The sequence below is a fragment of the Berghia stephanieae genome, chromosome 7 (genome assembly GCF_034508935.2).
Source record: "Berghia stephanieae isolate SIO BIC M18660-M18661 chromosome 7, UCSD_Bste_1.3, whole genome shotgun sequence".
In the NCBI taxonomy this organism is placed as follows: Eukaryota; Metazoa; Mollusca; class Gastropoda; order Nudibranchia; family Aeolidiidae; genus Berghia; species Berghia stephanieae.
The window spans coordinates 33,402,795-33,421,550 of record NC_088366.1 but is presented as its reverse complement, the minus strand read 5'-3'; the positions used below and the strand labels follow the sequence as shown (position 1 = coordinate 33,421,550).

The 18,756-nt window shown below is 36.6% G+C and overlaps 1 protein-coding gene and 1 long non-coding RNA gene across 4 annotated transcripts in view; one reads left to right on the top strand and one right to left on the bottom strand.

Moving 5' to 3' along the window:
* Positions 1-1,777: 1,777 nt before the first annotated feature.
* LOC144977117 (uncharacterized) lies at positions 1,778-7,999 on the top strand. Its single transcript, XM_078921945.1, has 2 exons — positions 1,778-1,838; positions 6,745-7,999. Exon 2 carries the CDS (start codon positions 6,792-6,794, stop codon positions 7,860-7,862), a length of 1,071 nt encoding a protein of 356 aa, XP_078778071.1. The 5' UTR covers positions 1,778-1,838; positions 6,745-6,791; the 3' UTR covers positions 7,863-7,999.
* A 10,603-nt stretch (positions 8,000-18,602) lies between these two features.
* Positions 18,603-18,756, bottom strand: part of LOC144977116 (uncharacterized) — a 56,156-nt gene continuing 56,002 nt past the window's right edge. For all 3 annotated transcript variants that reach the window (XR_013646240.1, XR_013646239.1, XR_013646238.1), the window contains one exon: positions 18,603-18,694. This is a non-coding gene — a long non-coding RNA (uncharacterized LOC144977116). The remainder of the gene's footprint in view (positions 18,695-18,756) is intronic.

Below are 18,756 nucleotides of genomic sequence, written 5' to 3'. Positions count from 1 at the left end.
ACCCTGTTAATGGCTATGTTCCTAGCCTGGCTCCATGTTGTCCAACATGCAGCATAATGTATATCTCTTTCAAAAGTACGCCCCGAGATAGCGTCTACCGCTTTTTCTTTTTCCCTCTGGAGCGCACGCCAATTCTCCTATCAAAGGTAATCACGTATAAAAACAGCCCTAATAGACTTGGCGCTGTCAGACCATAGTGGAATTTTTGTGGACCTCGATCTGTGTAAAGCTTCCCCTCCAAAAAATAACATGATTTTTCTATGAAAATGCAAGTAGACAGGCTCTGTAAAACTTTTACAAATAATCTTAATAAAATATCCACCATTATAAATGTTCTTACCAAAGATGCAACAATGAAACTCGTCACAACTGGTATTTTATCTCACATAAGCCACGATCAAATCTCGCGCCTGCAGGTCATACAGAATAGTGTGGCTAAATTAGTGACGAGACAAAAAAAAAAAAAAGAATGGCACACTCCCTGCCTATTCTGTATGAGCTGCACTATATAGGAAAATATCATTTTAAGATCGCTCTGTTTTGTTATAAAAGCCTAAATGATGAAGCACCTAACTAAATTAAAAGCATGTTAGAAATATATGTACCAAATAGGAATTTACGATCCTCGACTGACAAAACGAAGCTTACTCTTAGAAATAATTTTAATTATAAATGTTATGGCGGTCGTTCCTTTACCCCGTATTATTATTATTATTATTATTATTATTATTATATTATTATTATTATTATTATTATTATTATTATTATTATTATATTATCATTATTATTTATTATTATTTTATTATTATCATTATTATTATTATTATTATTATTATTATTATTTTATTATTATTATTATTATTATTATTATTTATATTATTATTATTATATTATTTATTATATATTATTATTATTATTATTATTATTTATTATTATTATATTATTATTATTATTAATATTATTATTAGTGCCAGTATGTGGTCTAGTAATGTGACACTCGCTTTCGGATCGAAAGGTCCTGGGTTCGACCTCGCTCGGCGCATAGTTGAGTCCTTGGAAAAAGACTCTTTACTCACATTCTCTCACCGTACTCAGGTGTAAACTGAGTACCTGGTCGTTAACAGCGTTGTCTTTGTCCGAAAATTGTAATATCGCCTAACAGGTGTCATTTCCCGTCCTACATGTTAAATGTTGCTGTTGACCAGGGACCCCTTGTAAAGCACTATGAGCACATTTAGTGAATATTGCACTGTATAAAAAAGCTCAAAAGCTCAATTATCATTATTATTATTATTATTATTATTATTATTATTATTATCATCATCATCATCATCATCATCATCATCATCATCATCATCATCATCATTATTATTATTATTTATTATTATTATTATTATTATTATTATTATTATTAATTATTATTATTATTATTATTATTATTATTATTATTATTATTATTATTATTATTATTATTATTAGTTTCTCCTTGGTGAAAACGAATAGGTAAATATAAGTCATAGAGAGAGGACTGATGATTTGATAAACAAAATTGCTTTTCAGCGCTGAATGGTTAAGCGTATGTCTATGGAGGTCAATCGATCTTTATCAAATGACATATCGCCATCTTTTGTATTTTATTCATGAATCGACATGTCTATTCATTTACAAAACAAAACTTAAAATTTCTATTCAAATAAAGCACAATTAGATATAATGCTATTGACTAGTATAGATTTAATTCGCTGACAAATAAATCAAAACATTGTGGTGCTAGCTAGTCCATATAAATAACGGGGATAGCTGCTGTCAGTGGACCCAACTGGTCACCGGATTCTCTGGTAAGTATTGTATTAGTTTATCCATCACAAAATTCATTCTCAACTGTTCCTTAAAAAGTTTACACAAGTTCAATAGTATATAAATAATGACAGTGGACTCTGTCTTACAGATAGCATGACAAAATAGTTGTTATTCGGGCCGAGTGTCATAATTAAAGGTTATAAGCTTTGGCCTTATCTTAGGAATATTCAGTGCTTTATAATATCTGTTCATCGCACGCTTAAGCTCTATCATAATCTTTGAGTATCAAGAGATTTCTACTATCTGTTGATCGTGCGTTTAAGCTTTTTTTTTTTTATCGGAGTATCCAGAGCTATATATAATCTGTTTAAATTGCGTTAAAGCGTTACCTTTATCTTATAAATACCCGAAGTTTCCCATTATCCTTTCAATATGGGTTTTAGTTCTGTCTTTATCATCGGAATATTCAGAGCTTTCTGATATATACGTTTCAGGATCGAAGAATCTTAATTTTGCTTTGAAATCGCTCTTTAAAATCCATCTCGTTTACAAGAATTATTTAGGAAAGAGCCTAATTGTTGGTCTTTTGGTACCTTTTTACTCACATTTTTACTGTCAATTTTCATCGATTTATTTAAGAGTCCCGGTCTTAAAACAGTAAGTGAACTACAGATTTAATAAATAGAACCGGTTTAAATTAAGCTGGTTTTGATTATCTCGGCCTTTACATTAGCCGGAGCTCATCAAAATCGCCGCCATAAAAGAGTCTTGAGGTTTTGTATTTATTTTCCAGATAACCCAGTGACAGTGTAGCAAAACTGAATTATATTTTTTAAAATTAAAATAAACAGAGGGAACAATGGTAGACTTTAGTGCTGTATAGAAATTATAATCAGAGGATGTGCGGTTAGGTCGTCTCGTGGTATGGCATCCGGAACTGATGGTCCAGGTTCAAATCGCTCTCTGAGCGACGCATAGTTGAGTCGTTGGGAAAGGCTCTTTACTCACATTCTCTCATCATATCTATGTGTAAAACGAGACGAGTATCTGGCCACTAAGTGTTGTCTGTTAAAAGAAATGGTATTTTCACCTCAAAGGCGTCATGTCTCATCCTACAAGCTAAGAGTAGCAGTTAGCTAGTGTAAAGAGCACGTTCAGTCTTGAGGTGTCGTGTTTTTCAAAATGACCCAATGCCCGCACTGCACTACCCAATTTTGTTTTAAAAAATTAAAATGAGAAGACAGAAAAAATGATGGACTATATCAAGGATACTCAGAGGAGGTAACTCGTGGTAATCAAGGTGATGTATCTATTTAAAAAGTGGATAAAATTGAATGTCTGTGACACACGAAGTAAAATACCTTGTAAATAAAGGGTACAATACGTGCGCTGTGTGGTCTTGTGGTATGACACTCGCTTTCGGATTGGAAGGTCCTGGGTTCGAGCCTCGCTCCGCGCATAATTGAGTCCTTGGAAAAGGCACTTTGCTCACATTCTCTCACCGTACTCAGGTGTAAAATGAGTACTTGGCCGTCAACAGCGTTGTCTCCGTCGAAAAAATATTGTAACAATATGTCTCGTTCTACCCGTTACGTCTTGCTGTTGGTCAGGGACCGGAAGCATGCTGGTGACCCAAAACCCTAATTTAGTATTATGTTGAGGTGAGACACAAGCTAAAAAGTGAAATTTAATTTGAAATGATTATGAATTTGAAACTGTGGATTTCAAATAATACAATGAAACTTTACTCATGTCCTACAAAAGGGATATAAATTAAATCCTTGATAAATCATTATTAATAATTGATATTAAATTAAGGCATTAGGGAGCAGGCACCTGTGGAAGATAAAGATCTGAACAAGTGTGTATGAAAGAAAGATACGAGAAAAAAATACATCTCAAATAATCATTCTACCTCGCCTGGGGAACGAATCTCACACCAGAAAAAAGCATGTTTAAAATGCAAAGTAAATTTGTTCAACTTGATTTATTTAACATTATTTTAATTAATGTACTATGTGATATAAAATGTGCTCATTTCGACAGGAATTAACAGTGACAAAATATTTTGTTTTTGGCATGCCCCAACGTGAACATATATGCATGGCTGACATCCGAATGCAATTATGGGCCTATTTAATATTGTTGTAATGGGTAATATTGTTCAATGGGTAAATTTGTTCAACTTGATTTATTTAACATTATTTTAATTAATGTATGTGATATAGAATGTGCTCATTTCCACAGGAATTACAATAGTGACAAAATATTTTTGTCCAACGTGAACATATATGCAAGAGAATATGCAATGTGCAATGTACGGTATATATAATTTATGTTTTAAGGGTAATTAGGTAGCAATGACTATGAAAAATGTTTTTTTCTCTTTTTGAGGATAATTTTTGTCTAAAATCAAAGCCCTATCTCCACTGAGTACAAATGTTTTTGAATTTTGAAAATCCATTCATAAATAAACAAGTTATGCAGTTTCAAAGGTGTCATTTATTTGGATGACCCGCAAAGAGGAAAAAAACGCGAAAATATGGGACGCTTTTTCGGCATTTTTTTTCGACCTCTGGTTGTATCTTGCGTAATAAGTGGATTAAAAGATTGAAACTTGAAGAGCAAATTAGGATGGTGTTTTGTAAGATACGGGAAAAGTACTCGTCATATTCATATGAAATTTTACAACCAAAAAGAAGAAATGTTCATGTATTACCTTGTCAGCGACAAAACCTCCACGCCCGGTCGGTAGTTTTAGAAATATTTTACTCCAAAGAGTAAAAATCTATTTTTAACGGTCTTCTGGTAATCGTACGAGTTTTGTCGCTTGACATAATCTAAAATTACCTTTTTTTTAACTTTGTGCCAACTTTCAGTCATATTCATCGATAAACAGCGTCGTAATTAATTTTTTTAAATAGCATATACGAAACGGCTTCGTCCCATATTTTGACGCGAATTCGGGCACTTCGTGAGCGAAAAAGAGGCCCAAAGATTTGTGCGGGATAGTCCTTGCTAAATTAGGGAACACTTGGTTCATGTTTTATGCCCTATTACTACTGTGATATGATTATCTGTCTATAAATAAATAAATGTAGGTATTGTTAAGAAAATTAAATCTTCGTATCATTGACCAGTACAATATGAACATTATATTTCAAGGTGGGGAAAAGCATTATATGATACCGTAAATCATATGGAACTAAGATGGCGTTTAACAAGTACTTGTATACCCATATAATTGGGAAATGAAGATGATCATAATAATATTCCTCCTCGTTGACATAGTAATGATATTGCAATTATGTGCGGCTAGGTGGTCTAGTGGTATGACACTCGCTTTCGGATCGGAAGGTCCTGGGCGTTTATTTATTCAGTTTGTCATCATAAAGAAGCATTTAAAAAACTCTAGAACAAACCTTGATAGATGTGTGAAAGTTTAAAATTTCCTAATTTGACCATTGTTTTGATTCTCGGCCGCCATTTTAATTTGTGAAGGATTGAAAGGTAGTGCAAAGCAGTCCGAGGTTTGTTTTTTTCTATTAGGGTTAGTTATAATGCTAGGGTGTTTATTTTCCTATTAGTGTTAGTTAAAGGTAGTTGAGGGAATATTATTTAAGTTGTTTCCATTTGTAGGAGCTTTCGGAAGTCCTCCCAAGTCAAAGGTGATAAAGACTTGTGACTTATTGATATTGATATCTACTGACTGATAAACTAAAATCATGCCGAATAAAGCATGGCAGCGACGACAAACACATCGATTAAAGTGTGCATCTAATCGTAATCAAGCTAATCAAGAAAATGATTCAGGCAATATCGAATGAAAATAGTTCTTTCCCCGCGAAATTGCGGGCTTTTTACTAGTATGTCATAAATAAAAATAAGATGTTTTTGTTTTGCTTTTTTAGGGTCTTGTTTGTTTTTGTTTGTTTGGGATTTTTTGTGGGTTTTTTCCCTTCTTTTTCATTTATTTTTATCCAATGCTTTATCTGTTTCTCCCTTTGAAGTTTGTTTTTTTTTAATCTTAGAGAATATGCAATGTGCAATGTACGGTATATATAATTTATGTTTTAAGGGTAATTAGGGAACACTTGGTTCATGTTTTATGCCCTATTACTGATGTGATATGATTATCTGTCTATAAATAAATTAATGTAGGTATTGTTAAGAAAACTAAATCTTCGTATCCTTGACCAGTACAATATGAACATTATATTTCAAGGTGGGAAAAAGCATTATATGATACCGTAAATCATATGGAACTAAGATGGCGTTTAACAAGTACTTGTATACCCATATAATTGGGAAATGAAGATGATCATAATAATATTCCTCCTCGTTGACATAGTAATGATATTGCAATTATGTGCGGCTAGGTGGTCTAGTGGTATGACACTCGCTTTCGGATCGGAAGGTCCTGGGTTCGAGCCTCGCTCGGCGCATAGTTGAGTCCTTGGAAAATGCCCTTTACTCACATTCTCTCATCGTACCCATGTGTAAAGTGAATGTTTGGCCGTGAGCAGCATTGTCTCTGTCCGAATAAATTGTAATATCGCCTAATAGGAGTCATGTCCCGTCCTACATGTAAAGTGTTGCTGTTGACCAGCGACCCTTTGTAAAGCGCTTTGAGCACGTTTAGTGGATATCGCGCTATATAAAAGCTCAAAAGGCTCAAAGCTCAATTAAAAGTCTTCATTGATGTCCTGTTACTTGTATTGCTAATATTTAAATGCTACGCTGTGGAACTCGAATTTGATTGAAATGTTTCAACTACGAAGAATATATGAAACTCTTTAACCCGGAAAACAGGCAAATTCATTGTGACGTTGTAATTATATCGTTTGATCAAACTTGAGATTATACCCGAAGGGAATGATTTGTCACGTTTATAAATTATAACTTTATGCAATACATTTATATAATATTCAACTTTATTTACAGAATTGCAGACATTATCGTGAAGACAAATCATCTCAACATTAGCAGCCATGTTTTTGTATTGGTTTTTGTTAATGTGGTTAATGTCCTCGGTCTCTACCATTGACCACCAGGCCAACTGTCCTAGAACTTGGACATCACACAACGCGGGGAGACAATGTATCAAAGTTTTCAGTGAAAATAAGATGTCCTGGGATAACGCAAGAAATGCGTGTCAAGGAGAAGGAGCAGATCTCATACAGATCAAGGAATCAGAAACAAACACTCTTGTCAAAAATTTGTTGACCCAACGTCAGAGGTACTGGATCGGAGTCCGGGATACAAAAAAGAATAGACAATTTGAGTTCATAGATGGAGAGCCATTATCCGCCTTCCAACCTTGGGCGTCTAGGGAGCCTAACAACCTTGGTGGTGACGAGATATGTGTTGAAATCATAGGCAATGCCAGAGGGAGCTGGAACGATAAACGCTGCAGCAGGAAAAGACCGTTTATTTGTGAAATACATTTAGCAAATCAAACGTCGCGTGAAATTACTTCTTCAGGTCAATCTTCAAGAGTAAACTCTCGCGAGATTACGTCATCAACTGAGCAAGCAACGAGGGAAATCGATTCAGACCAGGTATCGCGAGAAAGCACGTCATCATCCAACCGGACAATTTTTGTTCTAACAACAGATTTCGAAAAAGATGATTTGCCTCATCACTACGTGTATTCAAACTTCCCCTGGGCGAGAAGAATTGACGGTAGATTTCCTGAAAGAGGTCACATTCTCCAGTTTGACTGGCAGCAACCAGGTATTGAAATGGGAAAACTCATCAGCCTCCCTGTCAATACTAGTCAGCCAAGCTGTATGGTATTCGATTATTTGGCTTCGACGCCACAGACCTTTATAATCATTACAGCCCGTAGCGGTTTGATAAATTACTTTAAGTTTGTATCTGATGATTTTGGAAGTTGGCACCGTGCACATTTTGACTTCCCAAATGTCTTAAATAACGATGTTATAGAGATTGAGGTTGGAAGTCAAGATACACCGGGGTCAGTTGCGTTAGATAACATTGCCTGCTATGTTGGATCATGCCAATCCCTGGGATTTGAGAATAATCCAATAGTAGGTTAGTGATAAAATCAGAGATTATTTGCCTTTTGAAGACGGAAAATCATATTTTATATTTAGATTTATAACTATCGATAATTTTTTTTCCATTTTGGAATTATTAAATCCTGACGTCTAAATAAAGTAAAACACAGCACAAATATTAATTAGTTGTGTTACTTAATAGATGAATCGTATCTAGTAAACAAACAATAAACGGACTGAACTTTGGAATTCACAATTTAAATATGAATATTTATATAGCGCATTTCCACGGATTTAGCATGCGCAATGCACTTCACAACGCACCTTTTTGTATTTACAGTCTTACAATGTCCGTCTTTGCCTGTAGCCAGCTATTCATTAACACATGAGTCGAATGCAGTCATATGTGTGAAGTGCCCTACCTCAGAACAAAACCAAAACTTTCAACGATAATTGTCACCCCTCCCGCCACTGACCACGCTAAACATTGTTTGACTTTTATGACAAATGGAGACACCGCACCACTGAGCCATAGAGCCACAGAGCTGACTGAAAACATGTAGCTATCTAAATCATATCCAATGTTTGCTCAACTCTTAATAATAGGTACTACATTGTCTGGACTAAGCCCATCAATAACCATGACTGATAGCACAGGTCTTCAGTTCGACAAAAGCAAAATACAGCTGTACAACCAAATGTTATCAAGATGATGCTCGAGTTGCATGGCAAAGTTATTAATCTCTTGGTGAAAACTAGATAGATATTTCAAATATATATACTGATAAAAGTTGGTCAAAATCTGACTCCATTGAATCCCTCCCCAGTTCTTTAATGGTCAAAGTGCAAACAAAAGTCGGTTAGGTGGATTAGAACGAAATCTCTAACACTACCTTTTAAGGGGAAAATCCAAACAGGAAAATTAGAAATGCATTCCATATAGAGTGATTTTCTTCAGCGCAATCTTTGAAAAGATACTCCAGGCCATATTTATAGTGCGGCTATGTGCTCTAGTGGAATGACACTCGCTCTCGGATCGGAAGGCCCTGGGTTCGAGCCTCGCTCGGTGCATAGTTGAGTCCTTGGAAAAGATCTTTACCTCTCACCGTACTCAGGTGTAAAATGAGTACCTGGCCGTCAACAACGTTGTCTCTGTCGGAAAAATTGTAATACCGCCTCGGGCGTCAGGTCTCGTTCTACATGTTACGTGTTGCTGTTGGTCAGGGACCCTTTGTAAAGTGCTTTGAGCACATTTAGTGGATATTGCGCTATATAAAAGCTCTAGTTTAAAGCTCTAGTTTAGAGTGTTGCAGAATTTTTACCGTCATAATATGTGCCTAATATCGTCAAACTGATTTTGATTTCTTCAAATAGATAATGGTGCGCCCTAGGAATGTTATGTCATTCTCATCTCCTTCATGTCAGGTGTCAGGGAAAAAAACTAACAACCTAACCCTGCGTATTTGTAGGCGAGAAAAAAATACAAGAACAAATGCGGGTAAGCTTTGATATTTGATTAGGGTCCCGAGTGGGTAAAGCTTTCGCTTCACAAGCAAAAGGACCGAGATCGGTCCCGAATGAGGTCGATATTTTTTTTATCTGACCCCCAGTCCATCCAGCAGTGATTGGATAGCTGGATCTGTTAGATATGGTGAAAAGTACGTTGCGATAGACTAGCGTCCTGTTAAAAGGGTAGCCAGCAATTGCTATTGTTTGTTTCACGCAAACAGGTAAAAACTCCGGCTCACTGGTATTGGGTGGAAAATAGACCGGATTTCTAGAGAAAAATGGAGCATGCAGCTAGAGCTAATTCTACCATCAACTAATAAATCGTTTGTTTGTTTTTTTTAATTTGGACAGAAAACATTTACCTCCCCTACCAATATATATGGATGACTCCCAATTTGACAAAAATAGTAGTAATAAATAGGCTTAACCCTGAGATTTCTCCGAAATTGAAGGTACAAAACTTAAGTCTTAATCGATTGAGATATGACGTATCTGATCAAAATGAACAATAGTTTTATAAGTGTACAAAAAACAACCATTCATATAGAGAAAGAGCCACTAAACGTGCTCAAAGCGCTTTACACGGGTCCCTATCCAATATCACTTAACAAGTCAGACTAAACATGACGCCTGTAAAGCCCCCCATAGACGCCGACATCCGCTGATAGCGGGACGGATGACCTATCGCCGTGACCCGATCCCTGCGTTTATCGCAGATGATTTTTGCCCACATACGGGGAGATATTTTTTTGAGGCGATCGGCGATCGGCGGCGTGGCAGTATAAAAAAGTGGACAATTTTTTTCGGATTTTCGCTGTTTTCACGTCGGAATCGTGATCAGAGTCAAATTTACAATATGTTTGATACTAAGAACTGTGTGTTTACTCCAAAAATTGGTGAAATTAGAAATAAATTTTAATTAATAGTGAGGCTACGATCCCAGTTACTGTCTGTTATTCTATCTTTCGTCTTGCGCACAATAGTGATTACTTCTCACTAAATTATATCAATTAGACTGTTGAAGGAACGAAATTGACATTATTCCACTCTTTGTTATTGTATTAAGGCAGTCATTTTGGTAATTAGTTCTCACTAAATTATATCAATCAGACTTTTAACGTTCAAGGTTACTCGTAGTTTTGTGTGACGGTACATTATTTCCGACTGGTGGATGTTGTAAGCATTTTACCTAAACTCATAGCATCAATAACCGTCCAAGATATTCGCATCATATGTAGCAATAGCTATAATAATCTAACATGTCGAGAGAGAGAGAGAGAGAGAGAGAGAGAGAGAGAGAGAGAGAGGGGGGAGAGAAAAGAAAGAGAAAGAGAGAAAAATTTACTTGCGCTATATATACCGCTATATTCAATAAAGGTGCTCAAATCACTTTATAAGGGTCTTTGGCCAACATAAAAACATGTTAGACGAGACATGACTGTTAAGCGATATTGCAATTGTTTCCCGACAGAGACGACGCTGTAAACAGCGAGGTACTCATTTTAATAGTGAACAAGGTGAGAGAATGCGAGTAAAGAGCCTTTTCCAAGGACTCAATTATGCGCCACTCAGAGCGGGACTCGAATCCAGTACCGTCCGATCCAAAGGCGAGTGTCATTTCACAAGATCACATGCATAGCCGCATAAAAAAGTGATGAGAGAATAGATTCATATGTATTGAAGGAGGAGAGAGCGGATGGAGTGAGTAAAGTTCTTGGATATTTATAAAAGGAACCAAATTGACGTCACTCATCTCATTGTTATTGTTTTTAGACACCCATTTTTATGATTAGTTCTCATTAAAATATATCAGACTATAACGTTCAAGGTTCCATGTAGATCTTTGGGCTGGAGTGATATTTCTGGCTGGCGGACTTTGTGAGTATTTTAATTTAACACAGAGAATCAATAGAAGGAATGAATTTGACGTTAGTCAACCCGTTGTTATTGCTTTTAGACAGCATTTTATAATTAACTTATCACTAAGTTATATCAATCAGACAATGAACGTTCGCGTTTGCAGTTTTGTGTGTTAATATGTTATACCCCGATGGAGATGTCGTGAGTATTTTTCCAATACGCATAACATCCATACATTTACAATCCGATTTAAGTTTAAAAGCAACGTAGACCACGGAAATTTTTCCATTTTGTGGACAAAAAAAGATTTGTTATTTATCGTCATTATTATTATTATTATTATTATTATTATTATTATTATTATTATTATTATTATTATTATTATTATTATTATTATTATTTATTATTATTATTTATTATTATTATTATTATTTATAAAACAAATCGACAGTGTTCCCGTGGCAGGTTAAACGGGTACTCCTCGGGACTACTCGCATTCGCACACCCCCTCCCCCAACCACCACCGCCACCCCACACACGCACACAGCTCTTTTTTTTTTTTAGGGGGGGAGTTGGGGGGGGGGCGCGTTGTTTGTAGATTATAATTCAGGGTTACAATGCCCACCCCTGTCATCACGTAGTCAAGGCTTTTTGGCATCTGCCAATCCCAAATGTCTGTGTCAAGGTCGACCGTCATGTCGCGACAACGGGTGAGGAGGAAAAAAAAAAAAAAAAAAAAAACTGGCATATTATTATATCATTACATTGAAAATCATGAAAACTATTTTTTTATTTTGTATGAACGAAACTTTTGCCATTTACCTCTTCCTGGCGCAACATTTATAAAAATATTATTTTAAAAAATAATAACACAGCATTTATTTGGCGCAATATCCACGTGCTCAAATCGCTTTACAAGGGGTCCCAAGGCAACAGCAATATTAAACTTGAAAGACAAGACATGACGCCTGTCAGGCGATGGGACATTTTTTTTCCCAACAAAGACAACGAACGGTCATGTACTCATTTCACACCTGAGTACGGTGAGAGAATGTGAGTTAAGAGCATTTTCCAAGGACTCAACTCTGCACCACTCAGAGCGGGTCTCGAAACCTGAACCTTCCGATCCGAAAGCGAGAGTCATACCACTTGATCCATCACAAAACAGGGAGGGGCCCTGTTCTGTCGGCAAAATAGCCTCAATATTAATTAAAATTTATTTCTAATTTCATCAATTTTTGGAGTAAAAACATAGTTCTTGGTATCAAACCTATTGTAAATTCGACGCTGATCATGAATCTGACGTCAAAACAGTGAAAATCCGAAAAAAAATTGTCCAATTTTTTATACTGCCACGCCCCCGATCGCCGATCGCCTCGAAAAATATTAAGCAAAGCGGGCTTTGCGAGCGATGGACCGTACCTAGGTTTATCGGCCAGGTATTTGGCCACACACATTGCGTTTTCACCCCGGTTTGCCTGATCGTGGTTCGGAAGCCTATCAAAACCGTGCGTGTATGGAGCCTTTAAGGAGATGCTACGATTTTTTGGACAGACAACGTTGTTAACTTTAAGTTTACCATCGGGTTGTTGAGTTGGGTACCTTTGATTCATTCATTTCAATCTTCAACTTAAACATGATAATGAAAAAAACAGAAGTAATGTTATGTAAGGCAAAAAAAAATGGCCCTGACACATGCACACATTTTGCCATTGGCCTATGATCGACGTGCATTTATTTGCAGGTCTGATAACCCAATTCCTTATGGGCTCATTGTTGTAATGGAAATCTCAAAATATCACGCAAAATATTATCCATTACGACAATATTAAACTAAGTCCATTAAGTGGGTTCGGATGTCAGACCTGCATATATGTACACGTCGGCTATGATCGTTAAGCAGTTAACTGCCGTATTTAGAGAAACTCATATTTAAAAATTTGATCAGAAAAACTTGTCCTTCAAATATAGATCGATTTAAATGACCCTCATTGCGAAGTCGCAGGTGTCAGAGATTTTGTCAATATTATGAGAGTCATTTAAATCGATCAGTATTTGAAGGACGAGTTTTCTGACCAAGTTTTCAAATACGAGTATTTCAAGAGTACAGCAGTTAACTGGTAAAGATCCTTTAGATTTGAATGACTGGTTTAGTCATCGGAAAGAAAGCTTTCAAGGTCAATTTTTAGACATTAGGCTATGTGGTCTAGTGGTATGACACTCGCTTTCGGATTAAGGTCCTGAGTTCGAGCCCCTCTCGGCGCATAGTTGAGTCCTGGGAAAAGGCTCTTTACTCACATTCTCTCACCGTAATCTGGCCGTTAACAGCGTTGTCTCTATCGGGAAAAAATGTAATATCGCCTAACAGGCGTCATGTCTCGTCTACGTGTTTCATGTTGCTGCAGAGACCCCTTGTAAGGCGCTCTGAGCACATTTAGTGGATATTGCGCTATATAAAAGCTCAAGTTTGTTTTATTAGATCAGCGTCCGTTTCAAATTGCCTGCCTTAGTAGGTTTTTATTTTCAATTTTGGGAATAAAAAAAGCCAGATGATTGGGAGAAAAGGATGAGAGTAGCAGTAATGTATGTCCACATTTCTCAACTGATGATATCGGGGTTTTTTCGGAGCTGTGTGCTTGCTGGTTGTCGTGAGGAAAATGACTTCTTTCCTTAATTTTCCTCTTCGGCTTTCTTTAAATAAATATTTCTTTCAACCTTGTCACAGTAAGCTAGAATATCACTCGCCAGTCACATCATGAACCTTTGAAGAAATTATGTCAGGATTACATTATCTTTGGAGAAAGAGACGAGTGTGTTTTCCATTGAATTTGAGCAGAATGTGATTCAGCATCAAAATGCGATCCATTTGACCAAATGATTAAAAACGTTTGGATCTTCATTAAGCATTTGATGAATCGCTGACAACATTGTTCTCTCTGGTATTGGGTTAGGAGACGGGGAACCACTTTGCTAACACTTTCGACATGTTTAAATGGCTATGTGATCAAGTGGTATGACACTCGCTTTCGGATAGGAAGGTCATGGGTTCGAGCCTCGCTCGGCGAACAGTTGAGTCCTTGGAGAAGGCTCTTTACTCACATTCTCTCACCATACTCAGGTGTAAAATGAGTACCTGGCCTGTAACAGCGTTGTCTCAGTCGAAAAAAAAAAGATTGTAATATCGCCTAACAGGTGTCATGTCTCGATCTAAATGTTACGTGTTTCTGTTGGTCAGGGACCCTTTGTAAAGCGCTTTGAGCGCTTCTCTTGGACATTGCGCTTATAAAAGCTCAAGTTTTTAAATGCCTATGTAAGATTTTCTCAACTGAGCCAGTACTCGAGCCAGTAGTATTATAGCTCATTTTACTAATTTACTGTAGTGACGTCTAACATAATATGGCGCTGATTATTTTCAGTGATGTATCATAGTACGTACTTCTCAAAATGATAGTCCCTGATCTTAAAGGCTCCATACACGCCCGGATATGATCCTGGTCCAGACCCCGATCAGGCAAACCGGGGTGAAAACGCAATGTGTGTGGCCAAATACCTGGCCGATAAACCTAGGTACGGTCCATCGCTCGCAAAGCCCGCTTTGCTTAATATTTTTCGAGGCGATCGGCGATCGGGGGCGTGGCAGTATAAAAAATTGGACAATTTTTTTCGGATTTTCGTTGTTTTGACGTCAGATTCGTGATCAGCGTCGAATTTACAATAGGTTTGATACCAAGAACTATGTTTTTACTCCAAAAATTGATGAAATTAGAAATAAAATTTAATTAATATTGAGGTTATGTGGCCGACAGAACAGTGCTCCTCCCTGTTTTGTGGTATGACTCTCGCTTCCAGATCGGAAGGTTCAGGTTTCGAGACCCGCTCTGCGTTGCGCAGAGTTGAGTCCTTGGAAAATGCAATTTACTCACATTTTCTCACCGTACTCAGGTGTAAAATGAGTAAATGGCCGTTCGTTGAATTTGTTAGGAAAAAATGTCACATCGCCTGACAGGCGTCATGTCTCGTCTTTCAAGTTTAATATTGCTGTTGCCTTGGGACCCCTTGTAAAGCGCTTTGAGCACGTGGATATTGCGCCAAATAAATGCTGTGTTATTATTTTTTTTTAATAATATTTTTATAAATGTTGCGCCAGGAAGAGGTAGATGGCAAAAGTTTCGTTCTTGATCATCGTAAAATTTATAAAGGATTTCATACAAAATAAAAAATAGTTTTCATAATTTTCAATGTAATGATATAATAATATGCCAGTTCTTTTTTTTTTTTTTTTTCCTCCTCACCCGTTGACGCGACATGACGGTCGACCTTGACACAGACATTTGGGATTGGCAGATGCCAAAAAGCCTTGACTACGAGATGACAGGGGTGGGCATTGTAACCCTGAATTATACTCTACAAACAACGCCCCCCCCCCCCCAAAAAAAAAGAGCTGTGTGCGTGTGTGTGGTGGCGGTGGTGGTTGGGGGGGGGGGGGGTGCGAATGCGAGTAGTCCCGCGAGGAGTACCCGTTTCACCTGCCACGGGAACACTGTCGATTTGTTTCATAAATAATAATAATAATAATAATAATAATAATAATAATAATAATAATAATAATAATAATAATATAATAATAATAATAAATAATAATAATAATAATAATAATAATAATAATAATAATAATAATAATAATAATAATAATAATAATAATAATAATAATAATAATAATAATAATAATAATAATAATAATAATAATAATGACGATAAATAACAAATCTTTATTGTCCACAAAATTGAAAAATGTCCGTGGTCTACGTTGCTTTTAAACTTAAATCGGATTGCAAATGTATGGATGTTATGCGTATTGGAAAAATACTCACGACATCTCCATCGGGGTATAACATATTAACACACAAAACTGCAAACGCGAACGTTCATTGTCTGATTGATATAACTTAGTGATAAGTTAATTATAAAATGCTGTCTAAAAGCAATAACAACGGGTTGACTAACGTCCAATTCATTCCTTCTATTGATGCTCTGTGTTAAATTAAAATACTCACAAAGTCCGCCAGCCAGAAATATCACTCCAGCCCAAAGATCTACATGGAATCTTGAACGTTATAGTCTGATATATTTTAATGAGAACTAATCATAAAAATGGGTGTCTAAAAACAATAACAATGAGATGAGTGACGTCAATTTGGTTCCTCTATAAATATCCAAGAACTTTACTCACTCCATCCGCTCTCTCCTCCTTCAATACATATGAATCTATTCTCTCATCACTTTTTTTGTGCGGCTATCATGTGATCTTGTGAAATGACACTCGCCTTTGGATCGGACGGTACTGGATTCGAGTCCCGCTCTGAGTGGCGCATAATTGAGTCCTTGGAAAAGGCTCTTTACTCGCATTCTCTCACCTTGTTCACTGTTAAAATGAGTACCTCGCTGTTTACAGCGTCGTCTCTGTCGGGAAACAATTGCAATATCGCTTAACAGTCATGTCTCGTCTAACATGTTTTTATGTTGGCCAAAGACCCTTATAAAGTGATTTGAGCACCTTTATTGAATATAGCGGTATATATAGCGCAAGTAAATTTTTCTCTCTTTCTCTTTCTCTCTCTCTTCTCTCTCTCTCTCTCTCTCTCTCTCTCTCTCTCTCTCCTCTCTCTCTCTCTCTCCTCTCTTATAGCTATTGCTACATATGATGGGAATATCTTGGACGGTTATTGATGCTATGAGTTTAGGTAAAATGCTCACAACATCCACCAGTCGGAAATAACGTACCGTCACACAAAACTACAAGTAACCTTGAACGTTAAAAGTCTGATTGATATAAATTAGTGAGAACTAATTACCAAAATGACTGCCTTAATACAATAACAAAGAGTGGAATGATGTCAATTTCGTTCCTTCAACAGTCTAATTGATATAATTTAGTGAGAAGTAATCACTATTGTGCGCAAGACGAAAGATAGAATAACAGACAGTAACTGGGATCGTAGCCTCACTATTAATTAAAATTTATTTCTAATTTCACCAATTTTTGGAGTAAACACACAGTTCTTAGTATCAAACCTATTGTAAATTTGACGCTGATCACGAATCTGACGTGAAAACAGCGAAAATCCGAAAAAAAATTGTCCACTTTTTTATACTGCCACGCCCCCGATCGCCGATCGCCTAAAAAAATATCTCCCCGTATGTGGGCAAAAATCATCTGCGATAAACGCAGGGATCGGGTCACAGCGACTAGGTCATCCGTCCCGCTATCAGCGGATGTCGGCGTCTATGGGGGGCTTTAGAGTCCTAGAGATCCTTTTATATATATATAAACAAAAACCATGAAATAAGTATAATTATGATCAACTTCTAGAATATTGTTTCGAGCGTTCGCTCTCATCAGGAAGTGAATGATGAGATTGAATGCTCGAAACAATATATTGTAGAAGTTGATCATAATTATACTTGAAATATTATATATACTAATATCCACTAAACGTGATCAAATCGCAACAGTTAGGAGAGACATGAGGCCTGTTAAGCGATATTTTTTTTCCGACAAAAACAACGCTGTTAACGACCAGGTACTTTTTTTTTCACCTGTGTCCGATGAAAGAATGTAATGTAAGTAAAAAGCCTTTTCGAAGGATTCAAAAGTGAGCCGCTCAGTGCGGGACTCGAGCCCTTGATCTTCTTGTCCGAATGCGGATGTCATACCACTAAACCAACTAAAATCTTGATTTTTAAAACGATTTTTAGGAAACAAAAATCTCTCTCAATTGAAGACATTAAATCACTTGAACACTAGATCTATAAATTAAGCTTAAAATGTGTGTTTAACCAATAATGTACCGTACTCTGGAATGACACGTATTTAAAAATTTGGCCATAAAACTCATCCTTCAAATATTGATCGATTTAGATGAACTCATCTTGGCATACTCTCTCAAACCCGGGACTTCGCGAGGTCATTCATCATGCATGTAAAACCTAATGTTAATGTTTGTTCGCGGTAATGTAGTCTTGTTGTATGACACTCGCCCTCGTATTGGAAGGTCATGGGTTCGAGTCACGCTTTGCGCGTTGCATTTTTGAGTCCTTGAAAATGGTTGTTTACAACTATTCTCTCACCTTACTCATGTCGTGGCAGTTAACAGCGTGGTATCTGTCCGGGGGGGGGGATGTAATTTATCGCCTAACAGGCGTCATGTCTCGTCCAACACAATAAGTGCTGCAGATGGTTAGAAACCCCTTGTATTGTAAAAACCGCTTGAGCACGTTTACTGGATATTACGATATATAAAAGCTCAAGGTTTTTTTTACGCACCCAAAGGCTGCATAATACAGGAGGATACGCTTTGCTTAATAAAATGTAATATTTTAATAACAGCGAGACAATAAATGAACACAAAATTATTCGATGTCATTTTATTGATTTTGACATAACACTGAATGCAAGATAACAATTCGTGCAATTATCTCTTTTTAGCACCATCGGGGTATCTCTATAAGGGAAAGGAAGAAAAAAAAATAATAAAGTTGAAGAATATTAATGATATGAATATGT

Excerpts from the sequence above, each read along its gene's own strand:
- LOC144977117 (XM_078921945.1), top strand. The coding sequence starts at position 6,792 with ATGTTTTTGTATTGGTTTTTGTTAATGTGGTTAATGTCCTCGGTCTCT.